At 55.7% G+C, this 22,715-nt stretch overlaps 1 protein-coding gene across 2 annotated transcripts; it reads left to right on the forward strand.

Moving 5' to 3' along the window:
- The first annotated feature begins 1,619 nt into the window (after window positions 1-1,619).
- On the forward strand, window positions 1,620-22,489 carry LOC142825960 (uncharacterized). Of its 2 annotated transcripts, none has more exons than XM_075918284.1 (2): window positions 1,620-2,411; window positions 17,908-22,489. In XM_075918284.1, the coding sequence occupies exon 2, from the start codon at window positions 18,135-18,137 to the stop codon at window positions 21,978-21,980; it is 3,846 nt and encodes a 1,281-aa protein (XP_075774399.1). In that variant the 5' UTR covers window positions 1,620-2,411; window positions 17,908-18,134; the 3' UTR covers window positions 21,981-22,489. The 2 variants fall into 2 exon arrangements, with proteins under 2 accessions (XP_075774399.1, XP_075774400.1); XM_075918285.1 differs by lacking the exon at window positions 1,620-2,411 and adding an exon at window positions 15,934-16,039.
- The last annotated feature ends 226 nt before the right edge of the window (window positions 22,490-22,715 follow it).

Below are 22,715 nucleotides of genomic sequence, written 5' to 3' on the forward strand. Positions count from 1 at the left end.
ATCTCGATCATCTAGGGGACCCACAGGCTTTTTAGCAGGCTTCCTGCTTCTAATGTACTTAAAAAACATTTTGTTATTTCTTTTTGAGTTTTTGGCTAGCTGTTCCTCAAAATCTTGTTTTGCTTTTCTTATTACATGTTTACACTTGATTTGACAGTTTTTATGTTCCTTTTTATTTATCTCACTAGGATTGGACTTCCACTTCTTAAAAGATGCCTTTTTGTCCCTCACTGCTTCTTTTACATGGTGGTGAAGCCACGGTGACTCTTTTTTAGGTCTCTTGCTATGTTTTTTAATTTGGGGTATACATTTAAGTTGGGCCTCTATTATGGTGTCTTTAAAATTTTCCATGCAGCTTGCAGGGATTTGGCTCTAGTCACTGTGCCTTTTAATTTCTGTTTAACTAACCTCCTCATTTTTGTGTAATTCCCCTTTTTGAAATTAAATGCCAGGGTGCTGGACTGCTGAGGTGTTCTTCCCACCACAGGAATGTTGAATGTTATTATATTATGGTCACTATTCCCAAGCGGTCCTGTAACGGTTATATCCTGGACCTGATCCTGCACTCCACTCAGGACTAAATCGAGAATTGCCTCTCCCCTTGTGGGTTCCTGCACCAGCTGCTCCAAGAAGCAGTCATTTAAGCCACTGAGAAATTTTCTTAAATGTTTCTCTCCTTAATTTTTCATCGTGACCTCTGTCTATGACCTTTCCACACATTTCTTGTGCCCTTATGGCGTGCTGCGTCTAATTAGAACATAGGGGCAGGCTGCAGTGCATGAGATGATATTTGTCATGGCTTGTGTTGTATTGCAGTGTGAACGCTCACGGGGGCTTGTTGCTAAAAAAAGCGGTTTGGGAATTAAATTGAGATGTGTGGACAAGACCAAAGAAAACACGGGCAAAGAATGAAAACAGTAAAAATATAACACTGAGTAAGGATTTCATTGTAACCCATTCACAGGGCAGGGCTGGGTTCCATCTAGGACGCTGTTTTTTAAACTTTTTAAGATTGAGGAACACCAAACAATAATTTTTTTATGAGGAACACCAAGAATTTTTTGTTGTCAAGCAAAAAAAAAAAAAAAAAGGCGGGGGTGGGGGGGGAGGAGAAAAGTTATTGAGCAAAAAAAAAAAAGTCACCTGGCCCTTTAAGGGTGGCCATTTTGAACTCTGTTGTTCTCCACAGCACACCTCTGACTGCCTCGCACTCGCAGCACAATAGTTGCACACACTGGTGGTCCTATCTTTCAATTTCTGCATTTAGGGTTCATGCAGTTTGTGACCCCACAACAGCCAAATTGGTTACAATGGGCAACGTACCATCTAAGAGCTGAATAGCTAGCAGGCCTGAGTAAATAGAGTGAACTGTATTTACAGAACCACATGCAGGATTTCATTCCCATTCCACCTGGCTGCACTGGAAGCAGTGATTCAGACCCTCCTTACACTCATCTCCATCCTAGATCTCCCCCACTGCAACTTGAGCCCATTGCTCCTTGTTCTGCATCTGCCCCCACTGAAAACAGCCTCTCTCCATCCTCTTTGGAACCCCCCTTCAGGGAGTTGAAGGCTGCTCTCAAATCCCCCCTCCCTCTTCTCTTCTGCAGACTAATGGACCGTTACCACAGTTAATTCATTGCAATCTTCCTGCACAAAGGTCTGATATTACCAGGTGACCGTATTTATAAGTTTCACAAAGAAACACCGTCTGGTAAGCTGCACTCATGAGGTGCACTTTAATACTTGCAGGAAGCTGTACTCTGTAAGTTCCTCGTTACGATGAGTCACTTCTGGAGGGGGATTTCCAGAGACTCCCTCCCCACAGCTGTCTCTCACACAGTTCCCAACAGAGATTCCCACTGGGGCTCTGAGCTAAGTATCCCGCCCTGGGCTGGTCTCCAACAATGAACACAAACATCCCGTCCCAGCGGGAGACGGGGTGGGGGCGGTTATCACGTCTGAGCACCTAGAGCACTGGGCTGAGCCCGGGTGAACATGGTTCCCTTCCTGCCTGCACCTCGTGGGACAGCCTGGGTGTGCCTGCCTCGGTTTCCCCACCTGCAATCTGGAGACACTGATCCTGACCCATCTTTTTTTTGAATGGTGGCGACATGAGAGCTGCAATCGCTAGCTCTGATTCTGGGTCAGCCTCAATCTCTACTCCTGGGAACAACGCCAAAAAACCAGAGGAAACTGTGAATGTTCAGTGATAAAAACAGGCAATGATGCTGCATCCTTCCAGCAAGTGTATTTATGCTTTTCTCCAGCTTCTGCAAGTATCAGCTGTGAACAGTGCAGAAAGTAAAAGAGAACAGTGTCTCTTCTGAGCTGTGTCCGATTTCCCGCGGTCAGCTGTGTGCCGGGGTGAAATAGAAGACCAGGGGAGTTTCGCTCCTGTCCACCCCCCAGTAAGTTGCCGACGGTTTTTCAGATTTCTCTGTCCTTGCCCTCGCGCTGGTTCCCTGCTATCCCAGGGCCGCACAGGTATTGAACCCGCAAGGGACCCTTCTGCTGAACGTCTCTTCAGGGCTGAGGTCTAGTAACACCCACCCCCAGGGCTCCTGGCATGCAGCCTGGCTGTGGGATGCGCCTTTAAACAGGTTGGAGCAGAGTCAATGAACTTTTCTATCCGCCTGCAGGGCCCCATGTTTACCTCTCAAGGGTGCTGTGAGGGGTGCTAAGGGTGCCAACGGACCTTCTTGGTTTAGGATGTAATGGGCCAGATGTTTTCCTGATAGAGTGCTCAGCGGTTCTCGCCCCCAGAGTCCTGGCTACAGCAAGGTGAGGTGCTATCCTCTCAGAAGCACCCCTGAGTTTTATAGGGGGGAAAGGCAAGATCCCCCAGTTATTGAGAATACAGTAGCAAAGCACTTAGCATCTGCCTACATAGCTCCCCCTCCACAACACACACACATAGCTACAATTGTACCAATCAAAGTTCTATTTATTAGGTTATAGTTTGTGGTCAACCAGATTGGGATTATGAGCAGAGAAGGGACCAATGCTTTTGTTTTGGCAGGATGTTCTAAAAATGATAGCAAAGCAGGTTTTTATGGTAGTCTTTAATTGGAATTAGAAAGTTTTGCATGGCGAGATTGTTTTTTGACAAATGTTTGGCTTTGGTTGTGGTTTTTTGTGATTTTTTTTCCCTACGATAAACTGGCTTGGATTATGAATATTTTAATAGGTAAATGCTTGCTTTTTTAGTGTTTGGCGTTATTAATTTGCTTTTTTTGATGCAGTAATTTTTGGCATTTTTTGTTGGTTCATGGAGGAGTTAGAGATATTTTTTAACACATTTTTCATTTATACAAAACAGAGTTAATTTTTTTGTTGCAGAGGCAACCTTTGTTATGGAGAATCACCATGCACATTTGAACAAGGGCCTCAAATTACATTTTTTTTAAACCCCCCAATTATTACACCCTTTAACTTATTCCACAATATTAATATTAGTTCAATGGGTAAATATTGATAGAAATCCAACTAACGAACAATAACACCAGCTAGCCATTTTCATGAATGCACTTGACAAAGGAGGTTAGGACCCCCACCCTGCACAAAGAGGTCATGTAGCAAAGCAGACTTAGCACAAGAACCCAGGTCTCTCAGTCCCGTGGAAAGACCACGGGAAAAGAAAATTGCCCCAAACTCATATCCCAGAATGCCATTCATGTGAAGCAGCCAGCTAGCTGGGGCAGTGTCTCTTTTATAGAGAAAGGAAGGAAGGATGGTCGCAGGTGTAAAACAAACCAAAGGAAGTTTTTCTTCTCACAACTCACAATCAACTTGTGGAACTCCTTGCCAGAGGATGTGGTGAAGACAGGTTTCAAAAGAGAGCCAGAAAAATTCATGGAGGGTAGGTCTATCAATGGCTATTAGCCAGGATGGGTAGGGCTGGTGTCCCTTGCCTCTGTTTGTCAGGGGCTGGAAATGGATGAGAGGAGGACCACTTGATTCTGCATTCTGTTCCCTCCCTCTGGGGCACCTGGTATTGGCTGCTGTCGGCAGACAGGACATTGGGCTGGACGGGCCTTTGGTCTGACCCAGTCTGGCCGGTCTTATGTTCTTTTGTATGTTCTCATGGAGACAGAAATTTCCACAGATGTTGGGAAGGGGCTGACATTTGACAGCCAGAGCAGGGTAAACTGAGGCTGGGCCCCCTCCCCTGAATCTGCCATAGTATCACCTGTAATATCCGACAGCCCCAAACAGAGACCTTTTTGCCGTATGTCCTCTTCAGGTCCCAAAGGACAGAATCGGAGCCACACTGTGAGCCGAGCCCAGAGATCTAGGTATGTCTACACTACAAAGTTAATTCGAATGAACAGCCGTTAGTTCGAATTAACTTTGATAGGCGCTACACAGGCAAACCGCTAGTTCGAACTTAATTCGAACTAGCGGAGCGCTTAATTCAAACCAGATAAACCTCATTCTACGAGGACTAACGCCTAGTTCAAATTAAGTAGTTCGAATTAAGGGCTGTGTAGCCACTTAATTTGAACTAGTGGGAGGCTAGCCCTCCCCAGCTTGCCCTGGTGGCCATTCTGGGCACCACCAGGGAAACTCATCTGCTGGCTCATGCCGTACCAGGTGCAGGGTCTGCTGGCAGGGTGCTGGCAGGCTTGCACCTGGCACAGGCACCATAGCCAGCCTGTGCCCCTTTAAGGGCTCCGGGGCCAGGAGGGGGGCAGAAGAGTTTCCCTGGTGGTGCCCAGAGTGGCCACCAGGGCAAGCTGGGGAGGGCTAGCCTCCCACTAGTTCGAATTAAGTGGCTACACTGCCCTTAATTCAAACTACTTAATTCGAACTAGGCGTTAGTCCTCGTAGAATGAGGTTTACCTAGTTTGAATTAAGTTCAAACTAGCGGTTTGTATGTGTAGCGCCTATTAAAATTAATTTGAACTAACGTCTGTTAGTTCTAATTAACTTTGTAGTGTAGACATACCCTAATAGATTAGTAAGACATGATTTCCCTTTACAGAAACCATGTTGACTTTTGTCCAACAAATTATGTTCTTCTACATGCTTCACAATTTTATTCTTTACTCTTGTTTCGACTAATTTGCCCAGTACTGAAATTAGACTTACCGGTCTGTAATTGCCAGGATCGCCTCTAGAGCCCTTTTTAAATATTGGTGTCACGTTGGCTACCTTCCAGTCATTAGGTACGGAAGCCGATTTAAGGGATAGGTTACAAACCACAGATCATAGCTCAGCAATTTCCCATTTGAGTTCTTTTAGAACCCTTGGATGAATGCCATCCGCTCCCGGAGATTTGTTAACATTAAGTTTTTCTATTTGTTCCAAAACCTCCTCTAATGACACTTCAATCCGGGACAGTTCTTCAGATTCATCACCCACAAAGGACGGTGCAGATTTGGGAATCTCCCCAACGTTCTCAGCCTTGAAGACTGAAGCAAAGAAATCATTTAGTTTCTCCGCAATGGCTTTATCGTCCTTGATTGCTCATTTTATAGCTCGATCATCTTGGGGACCCACTGGTTTTTAGCAGGCTTCCTGCTTCTAATGTACTTAAAAAACATTTTGTTATTTCTGTTTGAGTTTTTGGCTAGCTGTTCCTCAAAATCTTTTTTTGCTTTTCTAATTACATTTTTTTACTTGATTTGACAGTGTTTATGTTCCTTTCTATTTATCTCACTAGGATTGGACTTCCACTTTTTAAAAGATACCTTTTTGTCCCTCACTGTTTCTTTTACATGCTGGTTAAACCACGGTGACTATTTTTTAGGTCTCTTGCTATGTTTTTTGATTTGGGGTATACATTTAAGTTGGGCCTCTATTATGGTGTCTTTAAAAAGTTTCCATGCAGCTTACAGGGATTTGGCTCTAGTCACTGTGCCTTTTAATTTCTGTTTAACTAACCTCCTCATTTTTGTGTAATTCCCCTTTTTGAAATTAAATGCCAGGGTGCTGGACTGCTGAGGTGTTCTTCCCACCACAGGAATGTTGAATGTTATTATATTATGGTCACTATTCCCAAGCGGTCCTGTAACGGTTATTTCCTGGACCTGATCCTTCGCTCTGCTCAGGACTAAATCGAGTATTGCCTCTCCCCTTGTGGGTTCCTGCACCAGCTGCTCCAAGAAGCAGTCATTTAAGCCATTGAGAAATTTTCTTAAATGTTTCTCTCCTTAATTTTATCATGACCTCTGTCTATGGCCCTTTCACACATTTCTTCTGCTGTTATGGCGTGCTGCGTCTAATTAGAACATAGGGGCAGGCTGCAGTGCGTGAGATGATATTTGTCATGGCTTGTGTTATATTGCAGTGTGAACGCTCTCGTGGGCACTGTCCATCTAGGACAGTGTTTCTTAAACTTTTTAATATTGAAAAACACCAAACAATAATTTTTTTTATGAGGAACACCAAGAATTTTTTGTCATCAAGCAAAAAAAAAAAAAAAAAAAAAAAAAAGCGGGGTGAGGGAGAAGGAGAAAAGTTATTGAGCAAAAAAAAAAAAAGTCATCTGGCCCTTTAAGGGCAGCCATTTTGAACTCTGTTGTTCTCCACAGCACACCTCTGACTGACTCGCACTCGCAGCACAATAGTTGCACGCACTGGTGGTTTTATCTTTCAATTTCTGCATTTAGGGTTCATGCAGTTTGTGACCCCACAACAGCCAAATTGGTTACAATGGGCAACGTACCATCTAAGAATTGAATAGCTAGCAGGCCTGAGTAAATAGAGTGAACTGTATTTACAGAACCACATGCAGGATTTCTTTCCCATTCCACCTGGCTGCAATGGAAGCAGTGATTCAGACCCTCCTCACACTCATCTCCATCCTAGATCTCCCCCACTGCAACTGGAGACCATTACTCCTTGTTCTGCATCTACCCCCACTGAAAACAGCCTCTCTCCATCCTCTCTGGACTCTCTCTTCAGGGAGTTGAAGGCTGCTCTCAAATCCCCCCTCACTCTTCTCTTCTGCAGACTAATGGACCGTTACCACAGTTAATTCATTGCAATCTTCCTGCACAAAGGTCTGATATTACCAGGTGACCGTATTTATAAGTTTCACAAAGAAACACCGTCTGGTAAGCTGCACTCATGAGGTGCACTTTAATACTTGCAGGAAGTTGTACTCTGTAAGTTCCTCGTTACAATGAGTCACTCCTGGAGGGGGATTTCCAGAGACTCCCTCCCCACAGCTGTCTCGCGCACAGTTCCCAACAGAAACTGCAACTACCAAACCGAAAGGGACCAAGTCTGCCCTCTGGCATAATCTGAAATATCCGTGAATTTACAAGTGTGCAGGGTTGTGGGGTTGCCTGGTTTTCAAATAATAGAATCATAGAACACGAGAACTGGAAGGGACCTCGAGAGTCATCGAGTCCAGTCCCCTGACCTCACGGCAGGACCCCGTACTGTCTAGACCATTCCGGAGTGATGTCTGTCTAACCTGCCCAAATTGACTTGTGCCAGTAATGCAGCCACCGGAATCAAAATGACAGGATTGGGGAGCCAATGGGGCAGATCCCAGCTGGGTCATTGGGCCGTAGTGTCACCTACCAGCCCTGTGTTCTTGGGGAACCAGAGCGTGGCCACTTGCCAGGCCTGTGTTTTTGAGAACCCAGAGAGTGATACTCATGGAAAACAAACCCCCTTCCCAGGCCTCTGCTAGAATCACGGACAAAGCAAGGAAAAGGCCGGGGGAGACCCACCTACACCCCTCCAGACACAGGTAAAGGACACACCCCAGCCTCAGCTGCATTGAAGATAGAACAAAAAGACCTTTCCATTAGCACACAGCATGGAGACCAGCTCTTCCAAGGCAGGAACCGCACTGACCTATGGGATACCGAAAGCAGAGAAGCACGGCCTGATGGGAAATCTCTATCAGACCAATTCTAGCAATGGAGCCTTTTGATATCCAGATACTGAAACTGCCTAGTTGCATTGTAAACTCCTTCAAAGAACATCCCCCATAGCCAGGAGTGATCAGTCTCTGTTGCCTCGCCTCTGTTTACCCAGAAACAAATCCAGTGTCTCCTCCAACTAGTGTCCTGTCCCTACAAAAACTCCTCCCCTTGCCCAAGAAACACTGTTCTGATACCTGCATTTAAACTGCATCAGTTCCATTGAGACGTCTTCATCTCGGCCGTGTCTACATTGGCACCCTTTTCCGGAAAAGGGATGCTAATGAGACACTTCGGAATTGCAAATCCGCGGGGGATTTAAATATCCCCCGCGGCATTTGCATGAACATGGCTGCCGCTTTTTTCCAGCTCAGGTTTTTGCTGTAAAATGTAGGAATAAGAGATCTTCCGGAAAAGGGTTTCTTTTCCGCAAGATCCCGTCTAGACTGGCGCTTTTCTCCGGCAAAGCCCCGAGTCGGAAAAAAGCAGCACTGGCCCTTTGCGCAAAAGTTTTTCGGAAAAAGACTTTTGCCCGAACAGGAGCAGCATAGTATTTCCAGAAAAGCACTGATGATCTTACATGAAATCGTCAGTGCTTTTGCAGAAATTCAAGCGGCCAGTGTAGACAGCTGGCAAGTTTTTCCGCAAAAGCAGATGATTTTGCGGAAAAACTTGCCAGTCTAGACACAGCCAATCAGTTTTAGACTGTTGGATTTAATATTGTAACTGCTTTGTGTGTTTGGCTCCCTATATATATATTGTCACTACCCAGAAATAAATCACTTTGATCATTAAGCTGGTTGCTTCTCGCTTTTTTTCTTTCTCTTCGCTCACTCTTCCTCAGGGGGGTGGTTTTGGCTTCCCCATTCGCTCTGCACCAACGCCTCCTGTCCCCACGCTAAAGATCCCTGTGGTGCCCCAAAATCCCATGGGGTTTGCTCATCGTGGGGTTTACCAGCGAATGCTTGTGGGGTGAGTGGGGATAGGGAGGTGCTGAACTTGGGGGCATAGGAGGAAGGCAGCTTAAAGTGCTGTGAAATCCAGCCCACGGCGCCCAAAGGCACATGAGGGTGCAGTGTGGCATTGCTGTTAAACCAGCCTGCTGAGTCCAGGGACATAGGAGGGGTCAGCGTGTGGGTGCGGATGACCCAGTCCCCTCAGACGCGCTCTGGTGGTGGGGGTGAGTGTCCGTGTGTTGCTAAGGCGGGAAGAACCCGTCCTGAGGATCCCAGTTCCTGCAGGAGAGCTCCAGTGGGAGGGGGAATTGGCCGCAGGGAGAATCCAGCTCCATAGGCGAACACAAGTAGCACAAGAGCAAAATTATGAACCTCTCCCCAGCCCCATAGGAGTAACCCTGATAAATGAGCAAACCCCAGAGCAGTCCCTCCCAGGCAGGGGAGACCGACCCAAATCAGAGAATCCAGCAACACAAAGACGCCCCCACTACACCGCCCCTCTGCCCCAGCTGGGGTCTTCCTCCAAGGGGGCGGGGTACAGACTGGGACACTTCTAGGGGCACCAGCTCTGATCCAGCCCGAGGGGGGGGAGGAAGTTGAGACGGATGTGACCCCCTGTCCCCCCAAACACACCACACCTGGGACACCCCTCAAGCCGGACTGACAATCCCATGTCCCATAGCTGCCCCCCAGCGGTGCTCCTACCCCACCGCCCGTCCCAGCTGACCACACAGGCCTTACCCGTGAGCTCGAGACAGCTGGGACACCTCCTCTTTGGGCCAATCAAAAAGGCCGAGCCCTAACGAACGGACCAATCAGAGAGCCAGGGGCGTGGGCAATGGAATGATACAACAGCTGTCCGTATCTGCCGGGAGGAGACCTTGACACTCCGTACAAGGTTCCTGGGTCCCCTCCCCCCTCTTTCCCCATCCAGTCAGCTGTTTGTCCCGTCCAAGGTGCATCGCACCTCTCAGAAAAGGTGTGGTTGGGTGCTGCATTGCTGGCTTAGCGTAAGCCGGGAATACGTCGTCTTTGGGCTGGGGAGCAGAGGACGCGGTAAGAGGCTACCGAGGGTTTGCTCGGTCGGGCGTTTTGTCTGGGTGGAGGTTTGGTGTTGGCCGATTGCGTAACCGTTGTGGCTGCCGGCCTTCTGACCTGCAGTTTTGGGGGGTTTCAATAGAGGGATTGCTTAGCTATTTGTATGGCCGCTGTGTTGAAGGTTGGGATGTCTGGGGCGTGCCCTTTGCTTTAGGGGGGACGCCGTGGGGGGCAGGACCTTGTGGGTGGGAGGAGAGAGTGAGTCAGGCAGGACCCTGGAGAAGTTTCCCCCGCCAAGATCGGAGGACTCGTACTGCCTCGTCCCTGTGAGCCTTATCTACGCCCTAAAGGGAGATCGAGGCTGCTGCAATCCATCGTGCAGGGTTTGATTTAGCGGGTCTAGAGGAGACCCTGCTTGTTAACGGTCCAGTCTGGCCCCTCCCACCAGAGAGACAGACGCCCCTGTCCCAGGCCCCGCCCCTGTCCCGCCTCTTCTCCTCCCGGCTCCGCCCCCTCCCACCCGCATTGCCCCGCCCCTCAGCTATGTGACCTGGGGGGGGAGAGGGCGGCTTTGTGGGGGACAGACACAGGGCAGCATCTGTGTTAGGCACAGCAGTGCAGGGCTGGACTGAGCCATATTTGCGCCCTGGACAGTGGGCACCTGGCGTATGCGTGGCCCCACCCTTGGGTGCACGGCACATGCACAGGCCCACCCCCGGGAGCACGGCACCCCTTACCACTTCAATCGGGTGCCCCCCCATAGGTTGGTGCCCCGGGCAGCTCCCTGGCTAGCCCCCCCTTAATCCAGCCCTGCAGCAGTGAGCAGCTGAGCCCCAGCCTATCCCCCCCAATCCGCCTCCCTCGGTCGCCCCTAAAGCTGAATTGGCTCCAGTCCAAGGGAAGGGGCACCTCCCCAGAGCTAGAGACAGGACCCAGGAGTCCTGGCTCCCGGCCCTAACCACTAGCCCTCACTGCCTACCCAGCGTGGGGACAGAACCTAGGGATGAAGGTCGGGGCCAGATGTTCCCTGTGTAAATCCTGAAGCCAGGTCACGTCCTCCGGTGCGAGAGTAAAATCAGAGCCCACGAGACCTGCAAGGGAGACCGGACAACCTCCGGCCTCCCCCCGCCTTGTCTTTTTGATTGGTTTCCTCTCCCCCTCCCAGAGCTGAGTTTGTGACCGTGTCTCCGTCTGCCCCCGTTGTGCAGTGGCACCTCGGCCTGATCCCCAGGGCCGGATTCCCTCCCGCCCGCCCGGAGGCGCAGAGCATGGAGAGCATCGCCAAGGTGCAGAGCGAGCTGGCGTCCCTGGGCGGCCTCTGTCGCCCCTCGGAGGAGTGTCTGGACCGCGCGCTGCTGAGGTGCAGCCAGGAGGCCGGCTGGCTGCAGGAGAAGTCCCGGCTGGTGATCTGCTGCGAGGAACAGCACCTAGAGCCCGTCTCTGGCCAGCAGAAGAGCACCAATGAAGTCTCCTACATCCAGGAGCTGCCCTGGCGCCAGGTGCTGCTCCCCATTTTCGACAGCTCCGTCGAGAAGTCGCCCGGCGGGAAGCTGGCGCTGAGTCTGGAAAACCTGGACAAAGTGAAGGCCAAGTTGTTCCCCTGGAAGGGACGGACCGACGGGCTGAAATCCTGCTTGGAGAAGGCGAAGGAGAGGTTCTCCAAAGAGCCCCGGCGCATCCAGAACAACGCCAGGATGCTGGTGAGGAGCAACAGGCTGATGCTGGAGTTCGTCTCCGGGAAAGGGGACACCCCCATCCACGTCTTCCAGCTCAAAGATGGAAACGTCTGTTACTCCAAGGACTGGAATGAGATCCAGCGGCATTTAAGGAGACCAAAACACAACTGACGGACGGCCACAACTCAGATGGGTCGCGGTGGGGCAGAGAAGAGAGCGGGTTTAAAATTCTACGTCTACTGGGGTCAAAGAACTGGGCTGGGTGGCGTCACGGCAGGGGAACAACGCAGCTACGGGTGTGATCCGGAAACGAGCGATGTCTGTCCAGGTTCACAGCCTTTACTGGCACCTTCGCTGGGTGCCTGGGCCTTGTAGGGCCAATAAATCAACTTCTTGCGTGCTACCAATGTCTCCCGGTGTGCGTCTTCTCGCAGGGACCTTAGAACAAAGGCTTCCTGCCCGAAAACAGACAGAACGCTGGGTAGACTGTGACAGAGGGAAGGGAACCCGCGAGAAAACCCACAGCGTACAGGACCCTGGTTTGTTGGGTGGAGATCATAGAATCACAGAACACTAGGACTGGAAGGGACCTCGAGAGGTCATCGAGTCCAGTCCCCTGCCCTCATGGCAGGACCCAGCACTGTCTAGACCATCCCTGATAGACATTTATCTAACCTACTCTTCAATATCTCCAGAGATGGGGATTCCACAACCTCCCTGGGCAATTTATTCCAGTGTTTAACCACCCTGACAGTGAGGAACTTTTTCCTAATGTCCAACCTCAACCTCCCTTGCTGCAGTATAAGCCCATTGCTTCTTGTTCTATCCCCAGAGGCCAAGATGAACAAGTTTTCTCCCTCCTCCTTGTGACACACTTTTAGATACCTGAAAACGGCTCTCACGTCCCCCCTCAATCTTCTCTTTTCTAAACTAAACAAACCCAATTCCTTCAGCCTTCCCTCCTAGCTCATGTTCTCTAGACCTTTCATCATTCTTGTTGCTCTTCTCTAGACCGTCTCCAATTTCTCCACATCTTTCTTGAAATGTGGCGCCCAGAACTGGACACAATCCTCCAACTGAGGCCTAACCAGCGCAGAGTAGAGCAGAAGAACGACTTCTCGTGTCTTGCTCACGACACTCCTGTTCATGTATCCCAGATGCAAAGGGAGTTTCATTTAGATGCCAACTTTGGCTGGTCCAAGAGGCCACCTAGTGGGCAGTTTGGGGACAGCTTCCCCATGGGTGGAAATTGCTTCCAAATCGCCAGCTATCGATATACACCACCACGATTTTAGCACCAGAATCTCTGTATTTTGAACCTTCACTGTTCTAACATTGGCTGTTCTGCTTCTCCAGAGAAATATCCCGGCCTGTTTCAGATCCTGCTAAACGACTGCTCACAGTGAAATCTTGAGGCCAGGAGTTCCGCAGGTTTGGGTGTTTGGTTCGCTCTGTTTTAGAGTCAATTGTCTCACAGTCGGGGTCTCAGGTAACACCCAAAAAAGCCCTTCTGCACTTCTGAGTGCAAGCCCAGGGATCAGAGAAGGAAAAAGGCCAAACGCAGAACCTCTTGGGGATGGAGGGATTATACGTTCTCCCACGCGGAGCTACTGCTGGGTTAGCGTGTGGAAAATGACAGGCCCAAGATGGAGTCCAAAGTCACCGTTACCCACACTGTAACCGAGGAGCCCACAGGAAGGCCGATCAGGTGCGAACTTTTTCCACGGCCTATTGCGAGTTGAATTCTCTTGGACTAGGCCAGGGGTGGCCACTCTGAGGCTCGCAAGCCGAATGTGGCTCTTCCCCTTCCCGGGTGTGGCTCACGAAGCCCCCCACCATGGCTCGAAAGCCACCCCCATGCTTCCAAAAACGGCCCTCTCCGCCCGGCTCCCTGTGCAGACCTGGGCAGGGGAGCTGTCCGGCGCAGCCATGAAAGCTGCAGAAATAAAGATGGCAGCAGGCGGCGGGCGCGTACTGTGGCCAAAAAGCCTCAGAACGTGCTTAACTGCGGGTTCTTAAAGGGGCAGAGCTTTTTTTTTTTTTTTTAAACCAAATGTAACCAGAGGCTCCTTTTAAAGGGTCCGTCCTATTTTCTTTTCTTTTTTGCTCAATAACTTTGCCCTGGAACCTCTGCTATCTTGGCTCTTTGCCCAGCATGGTTTGGCCACCCCGGACTAGGCCATGAACTTGAAGGCCCCATTCACGGTGGGCCAGGCTGGCTCCAGTCTCCACTTTGCCCTGTGGGTGTCCCCCCGGCAGAGTCAAGCACAAAGCAGGTACCTGCGTAGAAACAGGATGCCCATGTCCTGCCCGACGGCAGCGGGCACGTTTCGGTGCAATGGAACGGCCAGGATCACCAATTTAGTCAAGGTCCAGACTCCAGAGCACAAATTTCCTCCCCCCGCAGCCACGACACTAAAGAAAGATTTGGGGGGCTGTTCGGTCTATGGCGGTGTTTCTTAAACTTTTTAAGACTGAGGAACATCAAACAGTAATTTTTTTTACAAGGAACACCAAGGACTTTTTGTTGAGCACAAAAAAAAAAAAAAAGGTCGGGAAGAAGTTACTGAGATTAAAAAGGTTGCTTGCCCCTTTAAGGACGGCCATTTTGAATTCTGTTGTTCTCCGCACAGTTTAAGAAACACTGGGTCTATGGACAATCCCAATTTACAGTCCTATTCTGATCACACAGCATCAGGGGGCCCGGCACTGGGTGGATCTGTTTGGGGGTGCAACTGAGCCAAGCACAGATGCAGGGGCAGCTCCCCGACCTCATAGTGGGGTCTCCCCTCCTTGTAGGACACGTTGATCTCACACGCCCCCTCCCCCGAGAGGAACTCCAGGGTGCTCCCGTCCCCGCACATCCGCAGCCGGGCATTCTCCTGCACGCATACGGGCTCCCGGCTGAACCGGGCGATGGCCTCCTCGAAGCAGCCGCTCAGCTCCACGCGCACCACCCCCCAGCGCCCCAGCCGGAAGCGCACGATCTCCAGGTGGGCCACGCTCAGCGGCTCCGGGCAGGTGTGGGACCAGGTCACGGGCCGGTCCGGGCCCAGCTCTGTGATGCAATAATCCGGCGCCTCCTCGCCCATGGGCACCAAGACCTCGCACAGCCCCTCGCCGGAGACGAACTCCAGCAGCTCCGGGCCGCACTGGATCCGCAGCCGGGCGTTGGCCCACACGCACTCGGGCTCCAGGGCGAACTCGTTCCAGGCGTGGCACACGCAGAGCGTGAGGGGTCCTCGCTCAGCTCACTGTCCCACAGATTCTCCAGCAGCGTCAGCAGCGTGTCGGCGCTCAGCGGCACCAGGCCGGCGCGGACCCGAGCCAGCTCCGCAGCCAGGGGCAGCTCCCCCACCTCGTAGCAGGGGCGCCCATCCCTGCAGCGCACAGAGAGCTCGCACGCGCCCGCCCCTGCCAGGAAGGCCAGGCTGCCTCCGCCCCAGCAGATCTCCAGGCGGGCGTCCTCTTGCACGCAGGGAGGCTCCCGGCAGAACTGCTCCAGGGCCAGGGCCAGGCAGGCGTCCAGCTCGGCATCTGGCTCCCCTCGTTGTGCCAGCTCAGCCCGCACGCCCTGCAGGGCCTCCGCGCTCAGCACCTGGGGGGCGGACACATCCCCTGGGGGCTCGGGGATGGGGCCCCCGTCGGTGTCACCCCCTGAGGGACACGGCTGCTCCTCTCCCCCACAGCCGTCAGCCATCCTGGCGCTGCCCAGCCCACACAAGGGCCCCCTGGGCACACTCCCAGCAGCTCCCCCGGCACGGGGCGGCTGCCTCCTGTTCCCAGACGCTGGGCCGGGCTCCGGAGCCGGGCACTGCTGGGCTTTGTGCAGCACCTTGTGGGGCTCTGGGCCGGAGTCCTGCAGGGCAGGGTGGAGACGGGCTCCCGGCTCGGCCCGCAGATCCCCGGGGGTGCAGCTGCCACCAGCTTCCCAGGGCGCTGCAGCTTGGCCCTTCTGGGGAGTCCCGCTCCCCGGCCTCGGCGCAGCTTCTCCCCCGGCCGGCTCCTCCCGGGGCCTGGGAACAGAACAGGAGACGCCCGTTTCAATGGGAGAACATTGGGGCTGGTTGGGGGGGCAGTCTGGGGTCCCCAGAGCTCTCAGCCTCAGGGGAGAGGCAGGGCGCACCCCGGGCAGTGCTGAGGAGTGGTGGGATGAGGGGTTTCAGGAGGTGCTAGGGGCTGGCTCTGCCCCCCTCCCAGCTTGCCCGGGGGCCTGGCCAATCTCTCCCCCTCGGCCTCCGTGGCAGGGGCCCCCAAAACCGCCTCTCCCAGCCCAGCCCTGCATTCTCACCCCACGGCCCCGGCCTGCCCAGGGGAGCCCTGCTGTGCACTGTGGGTAGGACAAAGTCCAGCAACGACAACTCCTCCCGCCCGGCACAGACGCTGCTGCCGCCTCCGTGCCTCCCTCCTGCCCCGTCTGAGCCAGCCGGACTCCTCCTGCGGTGCTGCCGGGCTGGACCAGGAGCGCCCGGCCCCCGGCGAGGTGGGGAGGCCGGTTCGGAGCAGGGCGGCCAGGCGGGGAGCGAATGGGGCAGAGCTGAGATGCAGCCGGGCACTGGGGTCAATCTAGGAGGGCCAGGGAGGGGATCTCTCTGTCCCCGGCATCCCGGAGCAGACGCGGCTGAGGGATCGGCACAGCCCGGCCTTTCCGGTGCCAGACGGAGCGGGAGCGACCCCCGGGATGGGGACAAGGGAAATTCCTCCTGGGATCCGGGGCTGGGAACACTGAGGCTGAGACACCCGGCCCCGCCCCTCCCGGCAGAGATCCTGGAGCACGGCTGGGGTTGGTGGTTACATGGGAAGCTGCCAACCCACAGCGCTGGCTGCGGCCAGGCGAATCCCCGCTCCCCCGTGAAAAACGCTCACACAGCTACGGGCGTCGTGAGCTCAGGTGGCAACCCCAACGATTTGCCCCCAAACAGCCTTAACTCTGCCCCTCCCCACCCCTTCCCAGGGCAACCCCTCCGCCAACCATCCCTGTCCCCCTCCAACTGCCTCGGCTGACTCACGTAAAGCCTGAAATCCCCCCTCTTCTCCCAAAGCCTTTTACACGCCAGTTGGTCCCCACGACGCATACGCACAGCGGGGGGGGGGGGGGAGTTGGCAGGAGGCTGTGGCTGGGAAGGGCAGAAGGGGGGGTACAAACACGAGGGGCAGGGGAGGACAGAAATGGGGGAGGCAGACCCTGGGGTTTAGAGCAGGGAGAGGAGGGAGCTGGCAATGGGAGCCCAGTAGGAACGGGGGATGGTGGAATATAAGGGGCCCCGCGGGCTCAGAGACTCACCCCACATCCTGAGGGGGGAGCGTTTAACATGGAAAATCAGCCACATCCCCCGGATCGCCCCCCTCCCCTAAAGCCAGCGCCGCCCCCCCACCTCGCTGGGCTGGGGGAGGGGGAAATCCAGGGGGGCTCTCCCCTTTGGATTTCAGGGGGGCAGACTTGGCCTTTTCCCCTCAGGGGAGGGGCCGAGGGGTAGGAGCCCATCACCCACTTATTGGCTTTGGGGGGCGATCCCCACAGGGGGGCGATCCCCCCCCTGAGACCTGCCCGGGGCTGCCGCCCCTCCACACCGCGTGCCACTGAGCCACAGTTGCCAGAAATATTCCGGGTGGGGGCGCAGCTCGGAGGCCGCCATGGGGCCGGGCGGGGCCAGACATGGGCTGGGGGCGGGGGCTCAGCCGGCCCGGCCTTGCACGGGGATGGCAGGAGGTGGAGACGCGGCAGTGAAACGGGATTCCGATTTAAAGCCCCACCTCGAATTCGCTGGTATTCCTCCTGCAATGAGCTTTACCAGCTAATTCGAGTTCGGGCTTTATTTCGGACTCCCGTTTCACTGCCACGAGTAGACGCGGGCACTTACTTCGGGCTAGTCAATTTCTAAAATGGCGACCGGCCGGGAGCATGCAAATCAAGTGCGGGATATTTAAATCCCACGCTTCATTTGCAATTTTGGTCACCCTCGTTAGCCTCCCTAGATCGATTTTAACTCCTCTGGGCTCAGCTAGCCTGCCCCTGCATTTCCCCTTTTAATTGGCCTCTGAGCTAATGAGGCAACTAATCCACTGAGGATAGATCTAACCTACATGAATGTATCTAGTTCTTTGCTGAACCTGGTCTTCACCACATCCTCTGGCAAGGAGTTCCACAGGTTAACTGTGCTGTTCCTTTGGTTTTAAACCTGCTACCTCTTCATATCATTGGGTGATGTCTAGGTCTTGTGTTATGGGACCGACCAAGGAAATAACTTTTCCTTAGTCACTTTCTCCACCCCCGTCACGATTTCATAGAGCTCTGTCCAATCCCCCCTTAGTCTCCTCTCTTCAAGTGAGTATCTCTTGGTTGTTTCCCAGGTCCTGAGAGGCCAGGGCAGCGGAGCAGAGACGGGCGGTCACAGGAACATCCAGCGGAAACGTGCGGCCGGGACCTTCTGACTGGGAGGTGCCCCACGCCAGGAGCCTGGGGGCAAGCTAGATCCTGCAGGGGACCCAGCTGAGGAGCGGAGGGTCTGTTCCCGCCAGGAGTCCTTTGGTGGGAGATCGGAGCAGAGCGGGCGTGCCGGTGCCACGTCACTGAGCCCATGGAGGATCTGGCCAGCTTACGCGCCCACCCCCTGCCGCTGAGCCTGGGGACCCTGCAGGGCGTGCGGGCCGGGCTGGAGCGAAGCGGGGAGCTTGGCATGGAGCTGGGCGCCTGCCTGGACCTCGCCCTGGAGCGGTTCTGCCACGAGCCCCAGTGCGTACAGGAGAACGCCCGGCTGCGGGTGCAGTGGGAGGCCGGGGCGCTGGAGTTCGTCTCCGGGCAGGGCCAGTGTGAGCTCAGCGTGTCCTGCCGGGACGGGGAGCCCCAGTACACTGTCGCGGGGGGGACGGGGACCGTGTATCTGGCTTGGCTGCGCTCCCACCCGGAGCCGCTGAGCGTGGCCGGGCTGGCCAGGGTGCGGGACCGGCTGCAGCGCTGGGGGGTGCTGGAGGAGGAGCTGGGGAGCTGCTTTGCCCTCGCCCTGCAGGAGTTCAGCCAGGAGCCCCGGTGTGTGCAGGAGAACACCCGGCTGCGGCTCCGCTGGGGCGGGGAGGAGCTGGAGTTCGTCTCCGGCCAGGGGCAGTGCAAGATCTTGGTGCTCCACGCCGACGGGCAGCCCCGGTATCACATCACAGAGCCAGCCAGGGCTGCGTATCTGGCTTTGCTGCGCTCCCACCCGGAGCCGCTGAGCGTGGCCGACCTGGCCAGAGTGCGGGACCGGCTGGGGCGCTGGGGGGCCCTGGGCAAGGAGCTGAGCAGCTGCTTTGAGGAGGCCATCGCCCAGTTCAGCAGGGAGCTCCCCTGCGTGCAGACGAACGCCCGGCTGCAGATCTGGTGGAGTGGGCAGAACCTGGCCTTCCTGGCGGGGCAGGGGCAGTGTGAGATCTCCGTGTGCTCTGGGTACAGGGGGCCCTCCTACGAGGTTAAGAAGCTCCCCCTGGATGTGGACCTTGCTCGGATACGCGCCCGCACAGAGCCCCTGAGCACTGAATCTCTGTCGAGGCTGCTGAGCAGAAGCTGGTCCTACACAGAGCCAAATCGCCCCCTGAGGCCATGTCTGCAGTGCGCGTTGAACGGGTTCTCCCGGGAGCCCCGGTGGGTGCAGGCCAACGCCCGGCTGCGGATCCACTGCGGCGGGGAGGAGCTGGAGTTCGTCTCCGGCCAGGGGCTGTGCGAGATCTCGGTGCTCCATGCCGACGGGCGACCCCAGTATGGCATCACGGCGCTGGGAGCGGACATGCCGGTGCCGTGGTCCGATGGCGGCCCGGAGCCGCTGAGCGTGGCCGACCTGGCCAGGGTGCGGGACCGGCTGGGGTGCTGGGGGGTGCTGGGCGAGGAGCTGAGCAGCTGCTTGGATCTGGCCCGGCAGGAGTTCAGCCAGGAGCTCTCGACTCTGCAGAACGACGCCCGGCTGCGGATCCGCTGGGGCGGGGGGGAGCTGCATTTCCAGTCCGGGCTGGAGGGGGCATGTGAGCTCTCCGTGTGCTATCGGGACGGCAGCGCCCACTACCAGGTGGAGCAGCTCCCCCTCTATACCTACCTGGAGCAGTTACGTGCCCGCCCACCGCCGCTGAGCCCCGACACGCTCCTGAGGGTGCTGCACAGGCTGGACCCCTACAAGTGGGAGGTGGAGAAACTAAGAATCTGTCTGGACTGGGCCTGGCAGGGTTTGCGCCAGGAGCCCCGGTGTGTGCAGGCCCACGCCCGGCTGCAGCTCAACTGGGATTTTTGGCAGGAGTTTGTCTCCGGCCAGGGTCTGTACGGGATCTTGGTGCTCCACACCGACGGGGACCCCCAGTATCGCATCACGACTCTGGGAGGGGAGACTCCAGTGACGTGGTCTGATGCCGACCCGGAGCCGCTGAGCGTGGCCAATCTAGCGAGGGTGCGGGACAGGCTGAAGTGCTGGGGGGTGGTACGCGAGGAGCTGAGCAGCTGCTTCGAGGAGGCCATCGCCCGGTTCAGCCGGGAGCCCCTCTGCCTGCAGGCGAACGCCCGGCTCCGGCTGTGCGGGGACGGGAGCAGCCTGGTGTTCCTCTCGGGGGCAGGCGCGTGTGAAATCTCCATGCGCTGTGAGGACGGGAGCCCCTGCTACAAGGTGGAGGAGCTGCCCGTGGGCATGTACCTGGCACGGTTCCGCCCCCGCCCGCAGCCCCTGAGCCCCGAGGCCCTGCAGAGTGCATGGCAGGAGTTGGAGTCTTGTAAAGGCGACAGAGATGCCACAAGGGCCTGTTTTCTCTGTGCCTGGGAGGGATTCTGCCAGGAGCCCCGGTGGGTGCAGGCCAACGCCCAGCTGCGGATCCGCTGCGGCGGGGAGGAGCTGGAGTTCGTCTCCGGCCAGGGGCTGTGCGAGATCTCGGTGCTCCTTGCCGACGGGGAGCCCCAGTATCACGTCACAGAGCTGGGAGCAGACACTCAGGTGCCTTGGTCTGACGGCGGCCCTGAGCCGCTGAGCGTGGCTGACCTGGCGAGGGTGCGGGACCGGCTGGGGCACTGGGGGGCTCTGGGCCAGGCGCTGAGCGGCTGCTTCGAGGAGGCCGTGGCCCGGTTCAGCCGGGAGCCCCCCTGCCTGCAGGAGAACACCCGGCTGCGGCTGAGTTGGGACAGGGGCAGCCTGGTGTTCCTCTCGGGGGACGGGGCGTGCGAGGTCAGCGTGGTGTCTCTCCAAGGGACCCCGCTGTGGCTGGAAACCAAGCTGCCCCTGGACATGTACCTGGCACGGATACGCGCCCGCCGGGAACCCCTGAGCCCCGACATGCTGACAGCCATGCGGGACAAGTTGTACGTATGCCAAGGCGACACCAAAGCCCTGAGCGTCTGCGTTAGTTGGGCCTCTAGTTACCTGAGCAGGGAGCCGCAGGGCGTGCAGGCGAGCGCCCGGCTGCGCATCCACTGGGCCGGGGGGGAGCTGGAGTTCACCTCCGGGGCCGGGGAATGTGAGCTCACGGTGCGGGAGGCAGAACCCAAGCCCCAGTACCACCTCCAGCTCCCCCTGGGCATCTACCTGGCTCACCTACGCTCGGACCCCGAATACCTCTCCGTGCACAGCCTGGAGTGGATGCGGGACAAGCTGCGGGCCTGTGTCGGGGACACCGCGGCCCTCGCGGCCTGCCTGGACTGTGCCTGGGAGGGTTTCCGCCAGGAGCCCCGGTGGGTGCAGGCCAACGCCCGGCTGCAGATCCGCTGGGGCGGGGAGGAGCTGGAGTTCGTCTCCGGCCAGGGGCTGTGTGAGATCTCGGTGCTCCACGCTGACGGGGAGCCCCAGTATTGTATCACGGCGCTGGGAGCGGACAGGCCGGTGCCGTGGTCCGACGGCGGCTCTGAGCAACTGAGCGTGGCTGAGCTGGCCAGGGTGCAGGACCGGCTGGGGTGCTGGGGCGTGCTGGGTGAGGAGCTGGGCCGCTGCTTTGAGGAGGCCATCGCCCAGTTCAGCCGCGAGCCCCCCTGCGTGCAGGAGAACGCCCAGCTGCGGCTGAGCTGGGATGGGGGCCACCTGGATTTCTTCTCGGGTAAAGGTGCGTGTGCGATCTCCGTGTCCTACCACGATGGCAGAGCCCAGTACGACATGTCGGCGCTCCCGGCTCCCATGTTCCGGGCCCGGTTACGTTCCCACCCACCGCCACTGAGCGCCGACACCCTGTGGCATGTGCGCAATGGACTGCACTCAAGGGATGGCCAGCAGAAGGCGCTGGTGGCCTGTTTCGATGAGGCCCTGAGGGGTTTCAATCTGGAACCCGGTTGGGTGCAGGGCAACGCCAGGCTGGCCATCTGGGATGGCGACGAGGAGCTGGTGTTCGTCTCAGGGGAAGGGGAGAACAGAATCACAGTGCGGGAGGACGAGGAGGGGGTGATCCAGTACACAGCGCAACGGGCTGACGGGGGGCTGCTCCCTCGGCTGCACTAGGGCGCAGTGGCAATACCTCCCCCGAGGGCACGTGGGCAGCCTCCGCCGGAAAGCTACGCCCCGGCTGACCCTCGTGGTCCCGGTGAGACACGGGGCTGCGGGTTATTTGCAGGTTCTCTCTGGGGGGAGAAGGAGGGTTCTGTCACTTGAAATCTGTATTTCTGGGGTGGGAAAAGAGGGGTTCTATAAATCTGTAAAAGCAGGGCTGGGGAAGCTTTTTGGGTGGCGGGGACCAATGTTTGGTGGACTTCTCTGCACATGGGGAAACGAGACCACGGCCTCCGGTCTGACAATCGTAAGGGTATTAGCGGTGGAGCAGTGTGCGATTTATAGATTTATGCATGTATAGCCGCATCCTTAAAATGAAGTATCTGGTGTCTTGTCCTAGGCGGCGGTGTTATATTATTGTCTGTGCTAACTATCCTGTGCTTTGAAATAGATCTGTGTTACTTTGCCTTGCTTTCCTTTACTATTCTGTGCACAATAAAGTTAGCAAGAGTTTACCTGAAGTGTTTGTACTGGCTCCTCTGTTTGCTCGTCTGCTAAGAAAGCTCCCGGCACCAGAGATGTACAGGATAAATACCTTTGACAAATCTGGCCCACCTGGATTCTTCCTTCCCTCTCTATCTAGACCCCTGGATCTCAAAGGTTGGCCCACCGCACACTGAGGGGATAGCCCATAACCTGGCCACTCAGTGTCCTAATGAAGCTAGACTAGAAGATGAACTCTACAGG

This window comes from Pelodiscus sinensis, unplaced genomic scaffold, assembly GCF_049634645.1.
Source record: "Pelodiscus sinensis isolate JC-2024 unplaced genomic scaffold, ASM4963464v1 ctg87, whole genome shotgun sequence".
NCBI lineage: Eukaryota > Metazoa > Chordata > Testudines > Trionychidae > Pelodiscus > Pelodiscus sinensis.